The following is a 25,523-nucleotide window of genomic DNA, read 5'->3' on the forward strand; positions in this document are numbered from 1 at the left end:
TGACCTGGGCGCGGTGGGTAGGCCCATAACCATGGCCATGATTATGCTAAAACCTCATCATTTATTGCAAAATTCTATTGCAAAATGTATTATATATAATTAATAATGTTGGAGTTGTGCACTTGTAATCCTTGTTTTATTATAACCGCTGTGGTGTCTAGTTCCCCTTCACGGAGAGGACCTTGACGTCATCAGCCAGTGTCCAACGTCATTCCCTACCATCCACATGGGTATAGTAGGCCACCGGCGGGTGTGTGATGTGACCTCCTCCCTGTGACAGCGGGTACGCATGATCAGGATTGTACATTCAAGGGTTACACCAAATCTGAGAGGAAATTTGATTGGAGACGGACTACCAAATCTTAGATGTAAGTAGGAATATTACAATTCCATTATACCCACCTACATCTATTGAATGGTATATTCTTTTCTTTCTCTTTGAGGAACGAGTGGAAGAGGACTAACATAAAAAAAGGACTTTTGAACTTTTTTACAGACTAATCTGCAATAATTTCAGATTTATAGATGTACTTCAGTTTCCAGCTGCATTTCGGATCTTAAATTCAGTATACACACGATACGACAGTGCGATGAGATGTAACGATACATCACGCGCGCTGTACACACTGCACAATCCAGCGTATGACGGCGTAATATATGGTTACATGCTGCGTATAACTGCCCCGGGTCGTTCATTGCAGCGTCCCATCTGTGCAGAACAGCAGATGGGATGATGCAATGAACGACCATCGCAAACGCCTGATCAGTACGATATATATCTCTACAATATAGTGTTCCGATCCTCGCATACGGCTTTACTTTGCTGCGTCCTACAAGTCTGGAGATTGTTACAGTGTCTATCTGTAATTCTTCCACTCTACTTGCCAGGTGCTAGAGCTGATGAGATTGAACCAGACCTATCCTGACATAAGACTTGTGGTTCGGAGAATGCCAAGAGAAATGACTGTACACAGGGTGTTGTTGTCTCCATATGTCCACCAATTGGAAGTGAGATATATGAGCGACATGAATCAGTGATGGGCTGGTTTTTATTTTTATCTGTGTTTTGAGTTCAGAGCCACATAAAAATATCTCACTGGGTTTGAGAGAGATGTGTCATACCTGCTTTCAACACTTGGGGGAGATAGAGCAGTGAAATATAGATATTGTAAAAGAATAGATTAGATACAGAATGCAAAAATGTTTCCTCTTACTTACAGTAATGTACCTGTCTCAGTCTTCCCAAGTATTTTGAATCTTACGGGATGAGCTTTTTTTTTTTTAGAAATAAAATACAGACTTATCTAGATTAATTTGAGTGTAGCGAATGATTCAAATATCCAACCCACTTTTTTTACCCTGATAACCTGACTTAAGAGTATCAGTATCCAGAACATGATGTTTTAAGAATCTATGACCGCAATTCAATTCAGCACACTGTTAATTCTGAGAATGCCGGTTCTCGAGAAACGGCTTTATCTAACTAAAGTGCTGGCCGCAAGGCTATTAGCGCTGCGCTAAACCGGCAAACAGCCGCGCGATCAGCACTTTTGTCGTATTTCTCCTTGCACCCCCAGGAGCATCCTTTAGTCAGGCCAAACATCACGCTGAATTGAATAGCTCCGGAAGCTCCCTCCCGGGGCTATTCACCATCGCTTTGAATTGAATCGCGGCTTATATATATCATGCGATGTTGGGAAGCCCCTCTCTCATTCCACAAAACCAACTTAACTAGAATTGCTTTCAAATTTACCCTGTGTTGGTGAGTACTTCTCTGCATACTGATAATAATACTGAGATAATAGTTGAGATTACTGATATTCTGATGTTAAGTTTCTTTGTGGCCTGATCCAGCAAGAATTGCTATTCTGCTAATATGCACACAACGCAGTTGATAATATCAGCGGTGATATGCAAATAATGGCATTCGCATTGCGATCGCAGCCTAACATAAGGACGCCCGCTTCCCCTTACTTCCGTATACCTTAGCAACATAGCGAAATAATCGGTAACATCGGACTCATACGCACAGGTAAGGCAGGACAGACCGCACTCAGGAATTGCTAACTTCAGCGCAGGCTATGAGGCCTCAGGCGGCATCTGGTATCGTAGTGGATAATTTATGCATGCAAATGCAACTGTGCTGAAACGCACTGCCGCGCCTGCGTTCACCCAACCACTCCCCCGCCACCCCCCCAAACGGCACTTCCTGTCAATCACTCTGCGAGAGTCTTGCGTAGCCTCTGCAATCGCTGTCCCGATCACAATAGCTAGTTTGCGCACTGCGCAACAAGCGGACGATTGCGTGCATATTAGCAACTGCGATCCTTGCTGAATCAGGCCCTTATTACATATCTTTAAATGCGATGACTGGGGTTGATGTTTAAAGTGCCTACACACTTACCGATTTTTTTTTACACGATGCACAATCCCTCCATCATCAGCAACATAGCGGGTACACACTCGCCAATGTGTACAATATATATAATATGTCATCCGACTCCCGGATCGGACAACATATCGTCTAGTGTGTACCCGGCACAACACCTCTGCAGTAATGTCCCTGGCAGCCTGCCCTGACATTGCTGATGAAGAGGAGAGCTAATGGAGGCGGCTAGGCTTTCAGACGGCCATTCCGGCCATGATTGGGAGTCTCCCAGACACTCTGTAGGCTTTTATGAAAAGATGGTACAAATAAGCGATGGCCTGATGTTCCCAGCTCATCGTCTCCATATACAAAATAATGGAAAAGCAAAAGAATCCTGCACTGTCTCCATAATGGGTGGAAAACACAGTTACTCCCCGGGCCTAAGGTGTGGTGCTATAGGGGTGTCAGGTATATCTCAAATAGCTGTTTGTAGTAATAACTTGGAATTGCTCACGGTCTTCATAATACACACAGACTGCAAGCAATAGACTAATAACCAGTGGCGGCTCCCCCCAGCAAAATAACACCCCCGCCTTCCCCTATCATGGAGCCCAACCCTGCCCCCCTGTGATTCTGTTCTGGATCTACCCCTGCTCCCTAAAAATGACTTTTAGGGTTTTTCGTATTCAATAAGGGTATATAAAGTACAATGATGGATTAATCTGATAAAATATCAGTTTCAGTAACCTGACTAAACGCATCAGACATTTTATTACATACGCCCCAATGACACAGCATGAGGTGCACATCTACAGAGGATGAATGGTTTATACGGTAAGGGGATAGGGCGAGGCGTTAAGACTTACATGTAGGTAGAGCTTCGAGGAAGCTAAGGAGGCCATCAGATAATTCATAGGTAATTTAGAAATTGAACTAGTACTGTCAGTAATGAAAATGTCTCTTCAAAAGTTGGGACTGCCATGAAAATGAAGTTAATGTTCCCATGGCTCGTAATTTACCCCAGCATGCAGTAGATGGGACTCGTTATTGCCATGCTGTGTTACCGGCGATGTCGCCACATATGTGGTGGAAAGGTATAGTTTTGCCCAATAACGGCTCTATATAAATGAACAGGATATTTATCAGGCATAGGTAAAGGGACGATGACCACTATGTGCCAGAACATGATGCTATCTTCTTACAGTACCTCTAGAAGTGAGGTGGCATGGCCACTTGGCATGTGCACGAATTGCTGGATATTATCCAGTGTGGCCACCGGTCTGGGCCAAGCAGGAGGATTACAGCATGTGTAACCAGCGTAATAATTAGATGTTATCGCTACAGAGGTAAATCCCTGCAGCCATGTAACTAATATCTTTTGGATCCATCTTTCATTACATTTGCCTATCACCATGAAGCATTTACGTATACTGTACACAAATTATATACAGACACTGAATTATTATTCAGCCAAATGATAAAACACAGCAATAAAGATAAATGTAAATACTTTATTTTATATAAACAAGTTTATTTTTATATATATAAAAAAATAAGATAGTTGAGTAGAAACCAAGGCCTAGACTGTCCAAAATACTTTCTGTGATTTGGATGTAAATATACTTTATGTCCCTACAATAAACCTGAGGCTGCTATCAAAATGGCGTTCCTCCTCAATTACACAGACTACAGTACAGTAAACATTTGTGCACAATATTGAAAAATATATATTGTCACTTTAATCGCTGTTATTTTTACCACCAAAGTAGAGACCAGTAACTGACGTTTGCAGCAAGAATTAAAATATCATATTTTCTATATTCTCTATTTCAGTCTTCTGCCCTCGCCCCAAAACCCAACGCAGTTTGCCTCATGATTGTCACACCCTTTTTAGACTGCCATTTTGTAAATGCAGCCTGTCACTAATGTAATGACACCTCAGAGGCAAAAATATCACTTCAGGCAACAAAATGGCTGCCACTGCTGTGCCGGTGACAGGAGAAGGGCCGATACTGGTGGGACCGTCTATAACCAGGTCCACACATGGTTAAAAAAAAACAAAAAACAAAAAAACAAGAGGCAATTGATATTTTGTAGAGATATTCTTGACTAAAAAGAGCATATAGGGGCTTGCTCAGAGATTATTTTCCCATGTACATATTTTCAAGTAACTATTTGCAGCACCCACATTTTGGCAAATAATTTAGCCACTAGAGGTGCTATAGGCCATATTCATCATCACTTAATTTCTACAAAAGTAGGTGAAAATATAAATTTTCACGTATTAAGTATTGGGTACTCATCATAAAGGTAATGCAGGAGATGTCACTGATATTCCCTGATTTCTTTTCACTCCCGATCTGGCCCGCGGTCCCCATACACTAGTATGGGGACCTAAATTCATCAAGCTCCGCCTAGACTGCGGGAACACTCACCATCTTCAGATGGCGTTTGCTCCCGCACCCTATGGGAAGGAGTCCCGTGCTGCAGAGTGGAATCCATTCGGATCCCTCCGCCACTGTCTGTCTCCTTCCGCCGAATGCACGCAGGCGCACTAGCACTGCGAGTCAGACTCGGCAGTACTAATTATCATTGCTGAGAGAGTAGCAGTGAAAAGATTCATGGAGACAGCTGATTTTCAGATCAGCCATCTCCGCAGCGTATCGATGATGATTGCTCCTGCACTCACGGTGTGTATGAATGTTAGATATCGGGATGCCCGGCCCCCAATAATTAACATAATGTATATGCCCCTATAGATTATATTTTTCCCTTTCAACAAACCTAAGGTAGAAAAATATGGCTTACCCGAGAGAAAACTTATTGCACCAAGCTTGTCATTAACATATACACAACATTTAAGAAATATCCCATGGATAATTTACAAAAGCTTAAAAGAGTAAATCACAATGTATAAAAAAAAAAACAATGTTATAAGCACAACATAAACAATCTTGCAATATTTTGCAAATAGCAATGCTATAAGGGCACGCGTGACAAGTAATGATGGAAAGAATGGTCATTTCCACGTATAAAAGCCACTGACATTACAGCACAAAGTGAGACTAACGTGGCCTTGTGATTCCACATATATCCCCCCACCCCTGGCTCCCATTAATAGAGGGGGCAGAATGATTGATTGGCCTCCAGTATTCGCTCTGTACACAGTGCTATTTGATGAAATTCTTCCCAATTTCTGCAGTCCATATGCATGAGATACACGTGATGTGTCGCCTAGTCCTCGTCTCCTCCATACATGTCTGCCAGTTTGCTGAAGCGAGGTCCCCAGTTTTGCAGACCACTATAATCCTGGTCGGCGTCAGAATTGGAGGAGTTCAGGGAGCTGAGGGAGGCGGCCTCTGATCCGCTGCCTTCGTAATCAAACACGAGAAGGGAGTCGTACGGGGGAGCGGTGGGGTCATTGTCGGCTGCATTCAGATTCTAATAAGCAGAAAAATACATTTTGTTAGGTAAACTGTCAGCATTTTGTAATTATAATTAAAAAAAAACGCAGTAAATATAGTTATTTGGTTTTCAGTTCTGTAAATAGTGATCAATATTTTTTCAGTTTATGTATATTTATTTTGGTATAGTTAATATTGCTATAATTAAAGAATAGTCATTGCCACCACACACCACGGAGGCAGCCATTTTGTGGTCTGAGAAGGTGTTCCTGCATCCTATCTGTTCACTGGGCTCCAATGTACATTGGTCCAGCCCATAAGATGGCTGCCTCCACACAGGGCCAGTGCTACCATTAGGCAGCTTTAGGCGGCTGCCTAGGGGTGCCTAGGGTGTATGTGGCATACAATCATTTTCTTGCACAGCTGTGTGGCATATGTATTGGGGGCACAAATGTGTGGCTTTATTATGTATTGTGGGCATAAATATGTGGCCTATTATGTATTGGGGCATAAATGTGTGGCATATTATGTATTGGGGCATAAATGTGTGGCATATTATGTAGTAGGGGCATAAATGTGTGGCATATTATGTATTGGGGGCATTGATGTGTAGCATAATTATGAAATAGGGATACAGATGTGTGGCATATAATGAATTGTGGAACATTATGAATTAAGGGCAGGGTTATGAGGCACAGTATGATTGGGATTGGTATGAAATACCGCCGGCCGCCCAGCCGGCGGTTAGATTCCCATCAGCGGCAGCCCGACAGGAGCAGAGTGCGACGCATCGGAAGCCCGACAGCGCTGGAAATCCCGATCGTGGAGAGGTGAGTATTTACTAACCTAACCTAACCCCCCTAACCCTTACCCTCCTTAGGGGTGCCTAACCCTAATCCCCCCTCTAAGTGCCTAACCTTAACCACCCCCTTCCCCGCTGCCTAAACCTAAGTCCCCCGGGGGGGGATGCCTAACCCTAAGTCCCCCGCGGGGGTGCCTAACCCTAACCCTCCCTCCCCCTAGCCTAACCCTAACCCTCCCGGGGGGGTGCCTACCCTTAAGTCCCCCCCGGGAGCTCTAAACCTAACCCTCCCCCCCCACGGCTGTCCGCTCGCGGTGCCCGGCATCACTACGATCGTGATGCCGGGCGCCGGTCTCCCGGTGTCGGGGAAATGCGGGCGTCTACATCTAGACGCCCGGCATTTCACCCTTGCCGGGATAAGACAGTCGGGAAGCCGGCTGCCGGTATATAGGCAGTCGGCTTCCCGATTGCCTCCCGTATGATTTGGGGGCTCTACTGTGTGGTATATTATAAATTAGCATCACTAATATGTGGCTTAGTATGAATTGGAGGGAGCAGGGGCGGTGGGTGAAATTTTGCGTAGGGCGCCCAGACACCCTGCACCAGCACTGCCTCCACATCATGCAGGTGGTGGTAGAACAGTACTTTAAGTGGCTATTTAACAAAGATTGAAGAGAGATAAAATTGTGAGAGATAAAGTACTGACCAATCAGATTCTAATTTACATTTTACAGGCTGCGATTGAAAAATTACAATTAGGAGCTGATTGGTTGCTACTTTACCTCTCACAATTTTAACTCTCGCCAATCTTTGATAAATACCCCTCTAAGACCTAACTATTTTCTTGGCCCTATTTGCAAGAGACTCTCACTATTCACCTCATCAATGAAGTTCCCAATCTCATCCGGATTGGACGGGCGTGGCCGGTACTGCGGAGCAGGCATCAGTGTTGGGGCAACATCGTTACGAATGACGTCTGGACGGGCATCAAGACCGCGGTGAAGTTGGCCCAGATCAAAGTCCTTAAGAGAAGAAAAAAACATTAAACAATCGTGTAACCGTGACTTTAAATGTCCATTATTACCGTGATACTATCAATTTATGTATTACCTGATCCTCTTCTCCCCCGCCTTCTTCATCATAACAGTACACGTTATCCCGAGTGTCATCGTCTGGGGGCAGTAAGGGCTCCTTGACAACCTTCTTGCGTCTCAAAAATAGCAGGAGCACCAATAGCAATACTACACAGGGGAAGCAAAGGATATATGGTCATTTATGGTTTGTAACATGGTGCATGCAACAATTCGTATATAATGCACATCTATATGGGATAATGTATCCTCGTCTGTAATTTATAAGGATATTATAATATAAGTCACAGAGGTGTTTCATGATCATATCAAACCAGGACCAGTGCTTATATACAGGCTGTGACTTCTAATATATGTAATAATCTTTAGTAGCGCATGTGTCACTCCATAATATACAAGCAGTTTCCTAATGGCATCAGCAACATCCGAACTCACCATTTATACACATATTATTTACAGGAAATTATACATAACATTGGTTACAACTTTAGTGTTTTATCTAAACAGTTTAGGGTAAATGGCAGCTGGCCTACCTATCCCAAACAGCAGCTTTTTGGAAATACAATATCATGGTTTAATGTCTTTGGTTATAATGGTTAATGGCCATAATGCATCATGGGTAAATATAGAAGATAGCGGCATAACACCATGAGATAGAAAGTCAGCAGAGTGTAGCATGGGATATTAGTGTTCATTCTAGCACCCTGTACTGTGCGGTTCCTCTTTTCTGCCTGGGGTATCGCTCTATGCTCTGGTGCTTCTAGCACACTCTGGTCTGTATCCCAGCAGTGTGTTGCATCAGCTGAGGGTGCTAGAAGCACCAGAGCAGAGAACGACACCCCAGGCAGGAAAGAGGAACTGCACAGGTGACAGGTGCAGGGTGCTAGAATGAAGACTAATCCTATGCTAACGTGTTGTGTACGGGACACCGGTGGTCAGAATTCAGACAAACACATCCGGACAGGATACTGACACCTGCCGGTAAGTACCCTAACCGTGCCCCTACCCGTAAACCTAACCATCCCTCTCTGCAGCCTAAACCTAACCCCCCGCCCCAAACCTTATTATTATTCTGTACAGATGCAGGAACAGATGACTCTTTGTTTGTACATAAATGAGGTTCTGCTGCCATTTCCTATAAACAGTGCTCTCACCAGAGCGTCATCTTATTCAGACTGCGTACACTCCGGTATTAGCATAGTGTGTGTACAGAAGGTATTACTCACTCATAAGTGCCAGGATACCCCCGAGAATGCCAAGAATCACCGGGATCCCCAGGCCTCCAGCCTGCGCTTCTCTGTCCTGACATTCTGTGGCGTCCCCCTGACAATTGCACACTTGTATCCTTAATGCGGTCGTGTTTTTCAAAAACTTGCTGTCTGCGATTGTGACGAGGACTGAATAGATGCCGACGTCCATCTCCTTATTCATTCTTATTTCAAGCTCTGCCAGAGGCAATGACACAAAAGAGACAATTAAAAAAATAAATAAACGTCCGGAGTATTTGGTTTACCGTAAGTTTCTCACCAGCCAGTGGCTCGGGCATGCAGTTCTACGCTTAGGCCAGCAGGGGGAGGTGTTTACTTACATGCCCCCAGAATATAACCTACACTCTGGGTATAAATCTAATCAATGCCGAGAAAGCAGAAGACCTGTGTTGTATCCTGGGGCAAACTAAAGAATCAACTCTGCCCGATGATATCAATACTTTTCTTCCACTAGGGCCGAATGAGCGATGATGTCGGCCGACAGTCCCATGACACTCCCACTCCGTGCGATCGTGTGGCTTCATTGGTTTCTACCCCTCAGTTACCACCTAGAAATGGCCATTACACCGTTAGCGTGGTCTGTCAAACGACGCATCAACTCCGCCCAAAGTCTTTGGCGCATGCGCAGTATGCTAAAATCTGCGAGAACCGGACGCTCTCAGAATTAGCCGCACAATCAAAGTAAAATAAAAGGATTTTAATATAAAAATAAAAAAGGCCAAAAAAGAAAAAACTAATTTAGCCAGCATGCAGTACACTGTATATAACAAGTGCTAAAAATTCCCTGATCATTAAACATAAAAGTACCTTTTGGTTGTTATGGATTTGGAAAACAAAAACATTGTAAAATAGAGGTGGGGAGAGATAAAGTACCAACCAATCAGCTCCTAACTGACATTTTACAGTCTGTACTAAAAAAAAAAATGACGTTAAGGAGCTGATTGGCCAGTACTTTATCTCTCTCCAAGATTTGATACATCTCCCCCAAAGTAACTTTTTGTGTGTGTGAACTTACGATCAGCCATCACAGTGGCCGTCCAGTTTTCTCGTGCTTCGCGGCCGAGTTCGGCTATATATGGTTCTGTGAAAGGGGGCAGGTCTCTGTCAATTATAGGGATCGAGATGGGGTTGGGATCTTTCTGACAAAATACGATACTTGGAATTTCCAGAAAGGGACCATTGTCGTTCACATCAAGAAGAATGAGCTCGAGGGTCCCTGTGCCCGTAGCAGTTGGCACACCTGTTGGGACAAGAATATTATTATGGATATTGAGTGAAACAGAAAACTATTACACTACACTAACAATAAGTTGGTTGCATGGGGAGGTAGTTATATGAGCAACAATTAACACGTCAACTATCACTTTCTCGGTAGGGTACTCTCTAGCACGGTATGCCGGCACGGTACAAATGTTAGTTTCGCCATCATAAGTTGAAACATGATGGTAATGCCAGCGTGACCACACCCCTTCAGCATGTAAAGAGGTGATTTGATAAAACAATGTGAGTCCACGCCCCCACATGCTTGTTCAGCGCAAACTCGCGTTTTCTTGTGCCCAGCTCCCTGAGGGTGCGAGATGGTAGGGTAAATCTTTATTTGTAAGGTAAAAACATCGGGGCACAGTGCAGAACCCTGTAGACAGCCGTTCTAATGACTAATCAGGCATTTAGCAGTTTTTAATTAGCTTAATTGGCCAAATAATTACATTTAATTTTTGGGTATTAAAAAAATGTCCTCAAATTACCCCCAAATCAACTTTATTGTTAGTTTAGGCACACAAAGTATTTTTAAATATGAAAAATATCGCTGTCTGATCGTCCTGCTCCCTCCTGGTGTGCTGGATCATCGATATCAATCATCCAGCACCAGGGCCAGCTCCAGGGGTTGGAGCACCCTGTGCCGGCTCTTTATATTGCGTTCCAACATGGCGCGTGGCAAAGCCGTGCGTGATGAAAATTACCATAGGCCACGCCCCCATACGTGACGTTATATTGCGGTGTGCCCGCATGGCTCGCCCCCAAATAATGTCAGGCTTGGGGGAGCCTCACTAGCTGGGCTTCCCCCAGCCCTCTCCCATCACTGAATGGATGCCGCACGCATGCGCACAGCATCCATTCAGACTCCGAGGTCCGGCACCGCCGCACAGATGCGGCGGTGGGGGTCCCCAACCTCCCGATTTGACCACCCGCGGGCCACTTCGGCCCATGAGTGGAACAGCGGGACAGTACGGTCCCATTCAAATAGGGATGTTGGGGAGGGGTGCGCCCTCTATGGGTGGCTCCCCTGTTCGACCGCACTGGTCGAACACCCCTAGAGCTGGCCCTGTCCAGCGCACCACCAACAACTATAGCGATCCGCGATCAACGATTGCGGGTCCCTATAGTAACCTGGTCGATATCGACCAGGTTGGCCTGCATGGACGGGTGATGGACGATATATCGCTATCGTTCATATGTGCCTGTGCATCACAGGTCGTTGGTGGGTTTGAAGGGACCAAAAAATGCACAATATGAATGATAACGATATGATCGTTCCCACTAACAGCCTTTCTATATGGCCCTGCTAACAAAATTGACACTTTTTGGGGGTCCAGGATGGTCTCCTTACTTTTTCATGCACTTCTCCCAAGTCGCATGCTATAGGGTATTGCACACCCTCACTGCGAGCTGTCATTTCTAATTGGATTGGGCGTTTCTCGGGTGTGAGCATTCATGCGAAGTGTGCGAGTTTCATGGAAAAAAAAACTTGCAAATTCGCACCAAATTCTATTGACCCCTTAGTTCCAGATGGTAATCATTATTTAATAGCAGCCAGGCAGAAGAATACATTTAAATCAATAGATACCATTGTCGACAGCCAAGATGATGGCCTTGTAAGTGTTATTCTTCACAAACATTGACTCTCGGTCTAGCTGGCCGTTTCCAGTGATAATGCCATTCTCCGGATTCACCGTGAGCCACCCGGCCGGGTCGAAACCAATACGGTACCTGCAGACAACATTAAATCAGTACAGTACGATAAATGCAAGGCAAGGGTCACTTTCTGCTTGGATGGGATCTACATGTCTGTGTAAAGCACAGCTAGGACATACCGGTCACAGGACAACTAAATCTCATAGCACATTGCTGCTCTGTGACTGTACAGCTTATATTCTCACATGCAAATCATGGAAAGAGGCCACCGTTACCTTGCCCACCACTGGGTCATCTAATTTTAGAGGGGACGTGCACCATCTGTTGCCGGCCAGGTAAAAGGATCATCTCACCGTTTAGTCACAGACTTGGAACCGACCAGTGGCCGCTAGTCAGTTTGGAAGATGGCTAAATGCTCAGGCCGGTAGACGTCAATGTCCGACCAAACACCCTCAATATTTATCTGATTACACCGATTGGCTGAAAACCACCTTTGATACACAACAGCCATACTTTTACCTGATTGATGAGAACAGTGAAGCAACAGATGTGAATGTAGAGAGAGTGAAAATCAAACTTACGTTATCTTTTGGTTTTGTGCCTTGTCTGGATCCTGAGCTGTATAAGATGCAACTTCCTGCCCAGCCGGCTCATCCTCTGAGACCTTAACTGCTTTTACCGGGGGCTTAAACTCCGGAGCCTCATTCAAATCTTCAACAGTGATCTTTACTGTGGCGGTAGAGGGTACCAGCATTACAGAAAAGTTAGCTCTATTCATGACTGTAACAGTCAGTATGTGCTCCCTCTTCGTCTCAAAGTCCAGCCCCTGTAACAGGTAAAAAAGTTATTTTAAAAAAAAACATATATATATTATTCCGCCACAACAAAATTAGGGCCTCAGGGCCTGACACCGAATCGGATGCGGTTAGAATTGCGGGAAGTGGCGGCAGCGAGACTCACTACTGTGTACGGAACTGCATCCAACTCAGAATCAGGCCTCCAGTGTCTACTTGCATTATATGGAGTGGGGAATTTGACAACTGAAGCCATAGTCCCTAGACATCACACCAAAGCCAGATCATCCACTAGGGAACCTCGAGTTTTTGCCCAGGGCACTATGGGGTATTAAACAAGCTGTGCACAACACCAGTAGTTGCCAGTTGTGGTAAGAAAGTTTCACACAAAACTCGCAATGCAGTCATGAAAATGACCACTTGCATTCACTAAAGTTGGAGCCCTGGGACAGATCATTAGAATAAACTCTGTCCCGGCAAATGCCTAGAAGGAAGGAGGTAGCTACTGCTATCACTTCTCTTCTGGGTTTGGCATTGGCGCATCTACTGCACGTATGTGGGGCCGACGCATGAATCAGTTGGGCCGATGGAGAGATAAATTTAGCAAAACAAAAAGTATCCCATTGGCGTTAGCTGCCGGGGGGCCAGACTCCAGTACATGAAGCTTGGTAAATTCCACTTGCATGGCAGCACCCATAGAAAGCTACGGGTGTTGGTTTTGCGGTCAGAAATGGAGGGGCTGCGCAAGATATCAGAGATATCTGCTGAGATCCATCTTGATATATTTAAGGAATACTTACATATTGCAGGGGTACCCTGTAAACGGCTGTTCTGGGGGGGATTTCCTGCAAAAATAGCTTTAATAAATTGGTTCCCCAAATGTATTTTAACTAGGGATGTGCAGGCTCGCATAGGTTCTAATTTTCCCGCCAAGGTCAGATTTTTCCCACCACAAATCGGGTCTCAGAAAGAGGCAAAACGTCATCTTTCATGGACAAACATCATCATTCCTGGGCAAAAGTCCAGGAATGTTTGTCCATGAAAGATGACGTTTTGCCTCTTTCTGAGACCCGATTTTTGGCGGGAAAAATCCGAACTTGGCGGGAAAATTCAAACCTATCCGAGCCTGCACATCCCTAATTTTATCAACTGGGGAGGGCAGGAGATAAGTACAGGAGAACAAGTCTCTTTGGAACTGCTACTACTATTCCACACACTGCGCTCCGGCATTGTAATAATTAGAAAAGGCAATTTCAGTTCATTGATTTGGTCTGGTTAGTACATGGTTTGGAACCACTGGGTGAGGTTTCAGTATTTATTTAATCCCCAATCTTTGCTATCAATCAATTGCAATATTATTTACAAGAAAACATGGTTTACCACTGCTGTTGTTAAGAGACCCATGTTGTCGTTCGTGGTGGTAATGGCAAATAATTTGGCTTCATTGCCCTTAGTAATCGTGTACACGGCGTGCCAGGCGTCTGTGTTGGGATTATCGGCATCTGTGACGGTCAGCCGGGCAACTTCAAAATTCTTTTCATTTTCAGGAACCATTGCTGCGTACTGGAATGAAGAGAATACATTGTCAGGCTTCAGGGCTTCTACAAAATGTCTCCATTTCCTGCTGGACCCCTTCACTATAAATCTGCTTTTATTGTATGAATATTTCTCAACTTACTGTATTTGGGTCAAAAATTGGGGGGTTGTCATTAGTGTCTGTTACAGTGATCACAGCTTTACCAGTTGCCGTGTAACCCGCGCCTTCTTGGTCGATGGCTTGGAGCGTCAGGGTATATACGGGATAGAGCTGAAACGATAAATATATTTCTTAATGGAACATAAGCATGATGTAAAAAGACCATTCTTTGCCGCTTGGTACAGCATACGAATCCCTTATACATGGTGACATAGTTCCTGTATATATCGGATCAGATAAGCATTTATTATTCTATATCTGTATCTCCTCCCTCTCTGACTACCTCTTTTCACTTTTACCACACGGGATAATCAACTTTCTAAAGGGGACAAAAGAAGGTGTGGGTCGTATTGACCAATCAGATTCTAGCTAGCATTTTTCTAGTACTTTCTATAATATGAAATCTATCATCCGATTGGTTGCTTTGAGCAGCACCTTCGGTTGTCCTCTTTAGCAGGTTTGAAAAATCTCCCAAGACTCCGATGCGGCACCTAGTTTCTGGAAGCCTCTTCCTCGTGCCATTAGAGACTCTCAGGCGCTTATATTATATTATTCTATATAATGAAACCTTGCAGGCACGGGCGCGATTCCCTACAGTCTGCCCATATTTTTAAAGCACCAACCATTAAAAAGTAAATGATTGCCGCTTTAATAAAGACAAGCTAACCAGACTGCATCTCGCAGACTATTACATAAGGGCCTATTTAAAAAAAAAATTATTTTGCGGGATAGCCCCCGTAAATGGTACCTGCAAATATTAAGGCTCCTCGGGATTTACCATGGAGGGACCACAGCAGATAATAAAGGTTTCTTAAAAATGGGGACTGTGATAAATATACCCCCAAGTCTCCAAATCTTTAAATGCGCCCCAAAACCTAATTTCAAGCAAGTAACCTAACCCCTCAGAACTAGCCCTCTCCCTCAGGTTCTATCTGTAACCCCACACCCACCACCAGCGCTCCTGGCCTCTTGTATCCTAGTACCATTCAGCGAATCTGATGCTACAGGACTGAATCTAAATCGCACACGCATCTGCAGCCATTTTACTCTATGAGTGCAGTATTGTACTCACTTTCATATGCTAATGCCACTTTCGCGTGGAACTGTACATACACGTCCGTGAAAATCCCTTCAGAAACAGCAAATCCGTGCGCCTTGATACTCGCTGCCCAGAAATGCATACTTCCCGCTGGGCTCTGGGCCTAATTCAGACCCGCTCGCGAGCGCTCGCAAGCAGGTCGATGTTGGCCCAGTGCGCATGCGCACGAGGGAGCCGGCTCCGTCGTGCACATGCGCGAGACCCGGATAGCGACGGGCAAGCCGTCACTATGGGTCTCGCTACAAAGGGGGCGTGCTGTTGATAGTGAGTGACAGCACGCCCCCTTTGATGGGCGTGCCGGGGGCGTGGCTGCCCAGACGGAGGCGTTCCCATGGGAATGCCTACCGTCTGGGGCCGGCCCCACTGACATCACAAGTGATGTCAGTGGGAGTGCTCTCGGGTCTGATAGAGCCGAAAGCACTCCAGGGCTTGCGGCAACAAGACCCTACCACAAGGGTCTCGTCGCAAGCCCGATGGTCGCGATGGTCTTGACCATCGTGACCATCTTTTTGGCCGCTCGCTATAGCTGTGGGTGGTCACCCACAGCTATACGAGCGGCCAGGAGGCCGCTCTAAAATTTCAGCGGGATGGCCCTGATTCAGAGTGAGCGCTCTGTCACAGCGTCCGTCTCTGATTCAGGGCCTGTTTGCACAGGATGTTTCACACACATACTTTCGACTTCGGACACATTGTGCGGCGTATGCGCATGCCGTGCTTTGCAATTCAGACGCATGACTCACATCCGCTTGCCCCGTGTAGATACACTGAGTTACCCTACCCTCGCCCCATGTTTTCGTCCGACCAAATTTGTTGATTTATTGCCGTATTTCGGACCTGATTGCAATAGTGATTATGCACGCAGTCTCACAGCGATAGTATGCTAATCCATTGCGATCGCTATGCCACCGCAGCACAACATAAGGACGCCCACTTTACCTTACACTTATACGTAAAGTTTAGCAAGACTGCGAAACCATCGGTAACATCAAGTACCATCGCAGCCTCACGCACACTTGCACAAGGTCTGACCTTACTCAGAAGTTGCTAACTACATCGCACGCTATGAGTCCTTTATGCATGCCCCTGCAACGACGTTCAAACGCCCTGGCACACCTGCGTTTCGCCGTCCCCCCATCACCACCCACAAACGGCAAATCACTCTGCGATGGGTCTGTGTAGTCACTGCGATCGCAGTCCCGATCGCAATGGCCGGTTCGTGCAAGCGCACTGCAATGCATGCATGTAGTAAGCAACAATCGCCCGATTGCGTGCATATTAGCAGTTGCGATCCTTGCTGAATCAGGCCCTGTGTTCCTAAGATATGGTAACTTACATGCGTGACCTGACTTTGCCAGGTCACACATGCCCGCTGCACTAACGTAGGAAATACAGATATAAATTAGTTTTAAAAATAAAATGTGATCGGAGGATAGTAGCCGTACAAGTATCGAGGCTATTTAGGCTACCCCATGTTTTGCATGGGGAAGCCATTGTTGGAAACCCCTAGCGATGTCCATGTCCGGTAATAATCGTCAACGGACAGCGACAGCCTTGGATAAATAAATAAATTTTTAAAAAACAAAAACATTTGTCAAAAATAGGTTTTGTCGGAGATGGGGCTTTTCGGACCTTAAGTTCTCTGCGATCCTTTTCCCTACGGAGAACAGAAAATTCCCATGCACAGCAAACACCTACCTCACGATCTAGTCCGGTGTCGATGACACTGATCAGACCAGTGACAGGATTTATGGTAAACATCTTTTTGCCGGGGTCGGGATCCTGAGCAGTGATAAAGTATGAAACAATCCCATTGTTGGTGTTCTCGCTGTCATCATCATCGACTGCTGTCACGTTCATCACGGGAGTCCCTTCAATGAAAGAGGAGGGTCAGCGACGTTAGAGCGAAACCGTACTGCAGAATTGTTATACAAACAATGCAAACTTTATTTAACTTAACAAATGACGAGCACACCCATTTGTTTTGGACGTTTTGGTAAAAACTGCTAGTTTGGCCACTTGGGCACTGACGAAGTCTATTTCTGGAATTTAATTGTACTACGACTGAGTGGTTAGCGCAGCAGTTCCCACTCTGTTAATTAGGGGCCAGATTCAATTAACTTGCCAGGTACCATCGGATGTGGGCTGCGCTCTAACCGGTAGTTATGGCAGAGCAGCCCTCGCTTGTTTCTGCTTGCACCTTGTAAGATCCTGAGCAGAATCAAGTGAAGAAACCCTGTTTTTAACAATGTTATAATAACTAATACCCCTTAAACACCAGAGCAAAAACCTGGGTTTTTGCTGGGTCTACCCGGGTCGCAGCTCGGTGTAAAAGGGTCCCTGAAAAATAACCCAGGTCAAGTGACCCAGCAATCCAACCCAGGTATCTACCAGGGTTGGACCCAGGATGGACCTGGGTAGTGGTGCAGTGTAAACGGTTCAACCCGGGTTATCTGACCTGGGTCATGCCTAAAATGAGCTGATTGGTGGTTGTGGAGCATTCACCTCCCACTTTTTATGACCTCACAGGTTTAGCAGGGCAGACCTGAGTTCAGTGTGAACAGGGCTGACCTGGGAGTAACCCAGATCGAAGCTGCAGTGTAAATGGGTCTGACCAGGGTTGGAACCATGTCCAAAAAAAACCCAGGTCGGACCTGGGTTTTTGGTGGAAAAGAGGTATTAGTAGCGGTAGCAGTCATCGACTGCAATTATCATGCATTAGGCCCTTGAGCCGCCGAAACACAGAAGCCGTAAGGTATAAAGTGCACCTATGGAACCACATGCACAAAATACGAAATAAATAAATCTGCAATGCTATCAATAAGCTTCTAATTGTACGGGACTGTGGGATATGTTGGGGCTTTATCATACGATACTATAGTACAAGTTACCTGGCTTGGATCCTTCAGCCACCAAGCCATAAAAGACTTCCTCGGTGAATCTTGGGTGGTTATCGTTCTGATCCAAGACTCTAATAGTGAGATCAATAGGACTCTCTACTGGTTTTCCAGCTGATGATGTAGCATGGACCAAAACCTAAAATAATAATTTGCGTTGGTTATTTTCATGCCGTTATAAACATCATAGCAATTGTTCACTTTGAGGGGCTATACTTACGACGTAACTAGCTATGCGTTCTCTATCCAGCGGTTGGGTGACACTTAGCCAGCCAGTTGTCCTTTCAATGATAAACAACCCCACTGGTGGACTATCAGCCCCTGGCCCCGTAATGGCGTAATACACTGTTAGCTCCTTAGCCACACTCGATTTAACCTAAGGAAAAAAAAATAAGAGACAGAAAAAAATATATAATATTCCATCATTTATGAAAATGTCAAATTAAATAATTCTTGGTGTTCCAAACAACTGTGTACTGCTGCGGTAATTAGCATTATGCCAGTTTATCACAGGAACGCCGCAAGTCGTGTTTCTCTCATAGGTGCGGGGGACACATGGGCCCATAAGTAGAGGGGAGGGAGCACTCACCGCACACCCTGTTCTGACCGCTTCGCCGCTGTGGCTGCCTGTGTGGCTCCCCCTTGTCTATACTTGTCCGGCGGTACAATTTTCCCATTGATACATTCAGGAAGATTGCTCCGCACAGCAGCAGCAAAGACCGTGACACTGTGTCAGAAGAATCAGCGCTCTCTACTGCACGTGCGCCATCTTTCCGAATATATTACTGGTAATATGAAGACGCTGCTGAAACCAGGTATGGGGAAGGGGGTGCTGCCCAGTGGTGGGGGTGGGCGTGTCCGGATAGGTGCCTGACGTTTGGAGGCGTCACGTGGGCGGGGTCACACGATCGTGTCATTTTGGCCCCGCTCCCGCTACACAATGCCGATAATACAGGCATTGTGAAGCAGGGGGCGGGGCCAAAATGACGCGATTCAGCGCGAATTGCATCACTGGCCGCCCTCGCAGCGGGGGTTAACAGTAAATTGCAGTGGGGGGGTGGGTGTCGGGGGGATCGGCGGCCGCTGGGAGGCTTGCCTGCCTTTCCGGGGAGCCGGGAGCTGCACCCGATTATCGGGAGGCTCCCGGCCAGATCGGGAGGGTAGGCAACTCTGCAGTTATATAAATGCCAGTATTCTGGGTGAAAGTAGATTTCAGTATAAAACAGATGTAGATCTAATAGACTTAGGGGTCTAGTTACTAAGCAGTGTTAGGAGACAGAGTGAAAATTGATAAGAAAGTGATAAGGTGCCAGCCAATCAGCTCCCAACTGTCATCTCACAGGCTGTGTTTGAAAAATTACAGTTGGGAGCTGATTGGCTGGCACCTTATCACTTTCTTATCACTTTTCACTCTGTGTCCTAACACTGCTTAGTAAATAGATCCCTTAGTTATTATTTGCACCTTACTGAATTTTCCCAGAGCTCTGATTTACTAACAGTGCATCTGATCTCTATGAGGGGCAGTGCCAGAATGCTGCAAATTGAGGGTCCATGAAGAAGGGGTAATTCTCGGAGAATCAATTTATTCACCCCCCCTAGTCCGTGCCCCCATTGTGCCCCCAATCCAGCACCATGTGGGAGAGTGACCACCTCTTTGGAGAGTCTGTGGGACTTCTCACAAATGTGTGGCACTGCCCCCATAGAGATCAGATGCACTGTTAGTAAATCAGAGCTCTGGGAAAATTCAGTAAGGTGAAAATAATAACTAAGGGATCTATTTACTAAGCAGTGTTAGGACACAGAGTGAAAAGTGATAAGAAAGTGAAAAGGTGCCAGCCAATCAGCTCCCAACTGTCATTTTTCAAACACAGCCTGTGAGATGACAGTTGGGAGCTGATTGGCTGGTACCTTATCACTTTTCACTCTGTCTCCTAACACTGCTTAGTAAATAGACCCCTTAAACTGTTTCTAAAGTGTTAGCCATTTATCCTATAAGACAGTCATGGATAAATGTCCCTACTGTCCCCTAATAACTGGTCAGGAGAATTGTATACTGGGACAAATGGAAGTTATAGAACTATGCATGCACCCAGCAGGTATATAGTGCAACACTCCTGCACAGTGCACGCAAAATCATCCCCCAAAAAATGACACAAGAAGACCCCCGTCGCTTGCAGAGGACCTGGCTGACGTGGAGGACTTCGCTGGACCTCGCCGGAGGGGTAAGTATTGGTAAATCCCAGTGGCTGGTTTGAATCACAGTGATACTAAATGAAAAAATGCCGCTGGTGATTGTCTTGGTTGATAGATGGGGGCCAGAATATAGATTGCATGCTCATCGGGGCAGCCATTTATGTGACTGACTAAATATTCTCTGTAAAGCGCAACGTAATCTGTTGGTGGTGAGGTGGTAGGAGAGAGCTGTACAGGTAGCTAAGGAAGGGAACATCATAGGGGTATAGGGAGGGGTGTGCGATGGTCCCATCGCCCATGGCACAGGGCTGCCCCGGCCCCTGCATCTGGCTATCATGTAGCCTGGAATGGCACAATGTGGCGTTAGTGAAGTTTCAGTGCTGCTCACAGCGGTTCTTCTTCTGCCACTGGCCCTGCCCCCTCATGTGACATCACGGGTTGGGGGCGGGGCTGACACAGGATGCCAGGGAGCACCATGCCGTCACTAGAGCAGTGGGTAACTAACATGAGGTTTATACTGTTTGTAAATCAGTTGGTTGTTCAAATGACTACGTGCACCTGTGTTGAGCAGGTGATGTAGCTGACGTGTTAATAGGATTACAGTCTATGAGTGTGTACAGTGTGTATGTAAATATAATTATTTTCAGATTCATCTCTTGCACCAAGGGTGCACTGATAATGGCGACAGCTAAGATAACAAGCGTATGGGGAGGGGTAAGTGTGGGCGCACATATGCGCACTACACTACGTACGGGTGAATATCCGCATTTTCTGCGTGTAATTATTGCCACTTCACATTCAAATCAGTATTTGCCCCTCACTACTGCAGAGGCAGCTATCTACATTTTATCTGTAGAAACGCTCTTTTAGAACCTACTTGTATCATCTGTTTGGGGAAGGGACCTCTTTCATTTTCCGACACGGAGATTGGTGGGATAACCCAGTCTCTCTTGTGTCTTTTCAGCCCATGGTCAGAGTTGGAGTGATGCTTATGTTCACCCTGAAAAGGTCAAAGGTGAGTAAAGTTAATACAATATGCTTATTACAAACAAATAAAAAATATATTTTGAAGAGGAGAGAGAGAGAGAGAGAAAGACACGCACACCCGTCCGTTATACTAGTTTTATAGTAATTATAATTTATATATAGGGGTACATTTACTAAAGTGGGAGTTTTTAGAAGTGAGTTTTAGAAGAGATGTTGCCCATAGCAACCAATCAGATTCTACTTAACTAGCACCTTCAAGAAGATAATAGCTAGAATCTGATTGGTTGCTATGGGCAACATCTCTTCTAAAACTCACTTCTAAAAACTCTCACTTTAGTAAATTTACCCCATAGTCTATACTAGGGGTGTGCACCGGCCACTTTTCGTGTTTTGTGTTTTGGTTTTGGATCTGGATCTTTCTTCGTGTTTTGGATCTGGATTGGTTTTGCCAAAACCACCCTTCCGTGTTTTGGGTTCTGGGTTTTGTGTTTTGGATCTGTATTTTTTTGAAAAAAAGCATAAAAACAGCTAAAATCACAGAATTTGTAGGTTTTTCTGCTCCTATGCTATTATTAACCTCAATAACCTTAATTTCCACTCATTTCCAGTCTATTCTGAATACCTCACACCTCACAATAGTGTTTTTATGTCCAAAAGGTTGCACCGAGGTAGCTGGATGACTATGCTAAGCGACACGAGTGGGCGGCACAAACACGTGACCCATCTAGGCGTGAAACTGCAGTGGCAGACAGGATGGCATTGAAAAACTAGGCCCCAAACTGTACATAATGCAAAGAAAAAAAAGAGGTGCAAGATGGAATTGTCCTTGGGCCCTCCCACCCACCCTTATGTTGTATAAACAGGACATGCACACTTTAACAAACCAATCATTTCAGCGCCAGGGTCTGCCACACAACTGTGGCTGAAATGATTGGTTCGTTTGGGCCCCCACAAAACAAGCTGGCAATTAATCTGTCCCTGCACAAACTGGCTCTACGGAGGCAAGAAGTCGTCCTCATCCTCCTCATCCACAGATTCCTTACCCTCTTCAGTGTTATGTACATCCTCATCCTCACAGAGTATTAATTCGTCCCTGCTGGAACCACAGGTCCCTCTGTACGTTCTGGAGGCTGGTCTCCCTGGAAGAGTTGATCATTCATTTTATGAACATCATCTTCTCCACATTTTGTGGAAGCAACCTCCTACGCCTTTCGCTAACAAGGTTCCCGGCTGCACTAAACACTCTTTCGGAGTACACACTGGAGGGGGGGCAACTCAGGTAAAATAGAGCCAGTTTGTACAGGGACCTCCAAATTGCTTCTTTTTCCTGCCAGTACAGGTACGGACTGTCTGACATGCCTACTTGGATGCTGTCACCGATGTAATCCTTTAACAGACAGACGCACGCTTGTCGCTGCTGCTTTGAGGATTCAAGTGCGGCTACAGCCCACACAATTCACAAAGACAGAAAAAAAAAAGAATATTTTTATTGTTTGTGGAGCACACTTTGAGGGTTACACCACCCTCTAACAGACAGACGCACGCTTGTCGCTGCTGCTTTGAGGATGCAAGTGCGGCTACAGCCCACACAATTCACAAAGACAGAAAAAAGAAGAAGAATATTTTTATTCTTTGTGTAGCACACTTTGAGGGTGTCACCACCCTTTAACAGACAGACGCACGCTTGTCGCTGCTGCTTTAAGGATGCAGGTGCGGCTACAGCCCACACATTTCACAAAGACCGAAAAAAAAAGAACAATATTTTAATTGTTTGTGTAGCACACTTTGAGGGTGTCACCACCCTTTAACAGACAGACGCACGCTTGTCGCTGCTGCTTTAAGGATGCAGGTGCGGCTACAGCCCACACAATTCACAAAGACAGAAAAAAGAAGAATATTTTTATTGTTTGTGTAGCACACTTTGAGGGTGTCACCACCCTTTAACAGACAGACGCACGCTTGTTGCTGCTGCTTTGAGGATGCAAGTGCGGCTACATCGCACACAAGTCACAAACACATAAAAAAATAGTTTTTATTTTTTGGAGCACTTTGAGAGTTACACCACCCTTTAACAGACAGACGCACGCTTGTCGCTGCTGCTTTAAGGATGCAGGTGCGGCTACAGCCCACACATTTCACAAAGACCGAAAAAAAAAGAAGAATATTTTTATTGTTTGTGTAGCACACTTTGAGGGTGTCACCACCCTTTAACAGACAGACGCACGCTTGTCGCTGCTGCTTTAAGGATGCAGGTGCGGCTACAGGCCACACATTTCACAAAGACAGAAAAAAAAAGAACAATATTTTAATTGTTTGTGTAGCACACTTTGAGGGTGTCACCACCCTTTAACAGACAGACGCACGCTTGTCGCTGCTGCTTTGAGGATGCAGGTGGAATCTAGATGGGATTTGGAACCGAGGACACACTACCTCCATCAATTGTCTAAATCCCACTGCACTAATGTCGGATACCGGACGCACGTCTAACACCAACATAGCAGTCAAGGCCTCAGTTATACGTTTTGCTTCAGGATGACTGCTGTCGTACTTCATCCTCATCGCTAGGGACTGTTGGAGGGTCAATTGTTTAGTAAAAGTAGTGATGTTCCTACTTCCTCTCTGGGATGATGAACAACTCCCAGCAGCAGCAACAGCACTAGTAGGAAGTGGTTCTTGATCTTTCCCTATTTTATTTTTATCAGAGAAAGTTTGGTCCTCCATTTATGTTATATTGATATATATACGTGCGGCTAAAGCGCACACAAACACAGAAAATATTTTTTTATTTTTGCTGGAGAGTAGTGCACTTTGTGGGTTACACCACCCTTTAAGAAATGAGCCAGCCGGCTCTTTACTTATGGGACACAGGCGCACGCTTGGCGCTGCTCCTTTGTTGATGCACGTGCAGCCACAGTGCACACAAGTCACAAACACAGAAAATATATATTTTTTTGGTTTGGAGTGTACTTTGGGGGTTACAGAACCCTTTAACGGTCAAGCCAGCCGGCCCTTTACTTATGACACAGGCGCAAGCTTGGCACTACTTTGTTGATGCACGTGCGGCTACTGCGCACACAATTCACAAACACAGAAAATAATTTTTTTTTTGGTTTGGACTGGAGTGTACTTTCGGGGGTTACAGCACCCTTTAACGGTCAAGCCAGCCGGCCCTTTACTTATGACACAGGCGCACACTTGGCACTACTTTGTTGATGCACGTGCGGCTACTGCGCACACAATTCACAAACACAGAAAATAATTTTTTTTCGGTTTGGACTGGAGTGTACTTTGGGGGTTACAGCACCCTTTAACGGTCAAGCCAGCCGGCCCTTTACTTATGACACAGGCGCAAGCTTGGCACTACTTTGTTGATGCACGTGCGGCTACTGCGCACACAATTCACAAACACAGAAAATAATTTTTTTTTTGGTTTGGACTGGAGTGTACTTTCGGGGGTTACAGCACCCTTTAACGGTCAAGCCAGCCGGCCCTTTACTTATGACACAGGCGCACGCTTGGCACTACTTTGTTGATGCACGTGCGGCTACTGCGCACACAATTCACAAACACAGAAAATAAATTTTTTTTTGGTTTGGACTGGAGTGTACTTTGGGGGTTACAGCACCCTTTAACGGTCAAGCCAGCCGGCCCTTTACTTATGACACAGGCGCACGCTTGGCACTACTTTGTTGATGCACGTGCGGCTACTGCGCACACAATTCACAAACACAGAAAATAATTTTTTTTTTTGGTTTGGACTGGAGTGTACTTTCGGGGGTTACAGCACCCTTAACGGTCAAGCCAGCCGGCCCTTTACTTATGACACAGGCGCACGCTTGGCACTACTTTGTTGATGCACGTGCGGCTACTGCGCACACAATTCACAAACACAGAAAATAATTTTTTTTTTGGTTTGGACTGGAGTGTACTTTCGGGGGTTACAGCACCCTTAACGGTCAAGCCAGCCGGCCCTTTACTTATGACACAGGCACACGCTTGGCACTACTTTGTTGA

General features: G+C 45.5%; 1 protein-coding gene across 1 annotated transcript in view; it reads right to left on the reverse strand.

Moving 5' to 3' along the window:
• Positions 1-3,859: 3,859 nt before the first annotated feature.
• The window catches only part of LOC148502733 (cadherin-1-like), an 83,126-nt gene continuing 61,462 nt past the window's right edge, over positions 3,860-25,523 (reverse strand). The window contains exons 5-17 of the mRNA XM_088449405.1: positions 21,400-21,522; positions 18,550-18,705; positions 18,324-18,468; positions 17,131-17,303; positions 14,319-14,447; positions 14,021-14,203; positions 12,428-12,672; positions 11,779-11,921; positions 9,949-10,173; positions 8,892-9,110; positions 7,685-7,815; positions 7,453-7,596; positions 3,860-5,809 (exon numbers count right to left, since the gene is read on the reverse strand). Coding sequence (XP_088305531.1) covers positions 5,603-5,809; positions 7,453-7,596; positions 7,685-7,815; positions 8,892-9,110; positions 9,949-10,173; positions 11,779-11,921; positions 12,428-12,672; positions 14,021-14,203; positions 14,319-14,447; positions 17,131-17,303; positions 18,324-18,468; positions 18,550-18,705; positions 21,400-21,522 — 2,223 coding nt within the window. The 3' untranslated portion in view covers positions 3,860-5,602. The remainder of the gene's footprint in view (positions 5,810-7,452; positions 7,597-7,684; positions 7,816-8,891; positions 9,111-9,948; positions 10,174-11,778; positions 11,922-12,427; positions 12,673-14,020; positions 14,204-14,318; positions 14,448-17,130; positions 17,304-18,323; positions 18,469-18,549; positions 18,706-21,399; positions 21,523-25,523) is intronic.

Source organism: Taudactylus pleione, unplaced genomic scaffold, assembly GCF_031769625.1.
Source record: "Taudactylus pleione unplaced genomic scaffold, aTauple2 ptg000484l, whole genome shotgun sequence".
NCBI classification, from domain to species: domain Eukaryota; kingdom Metazoa; phylum Chordata; class Amphibia; order Anura; family Myobatrachidae; genus Taudactylus; species Taudactylus pleione.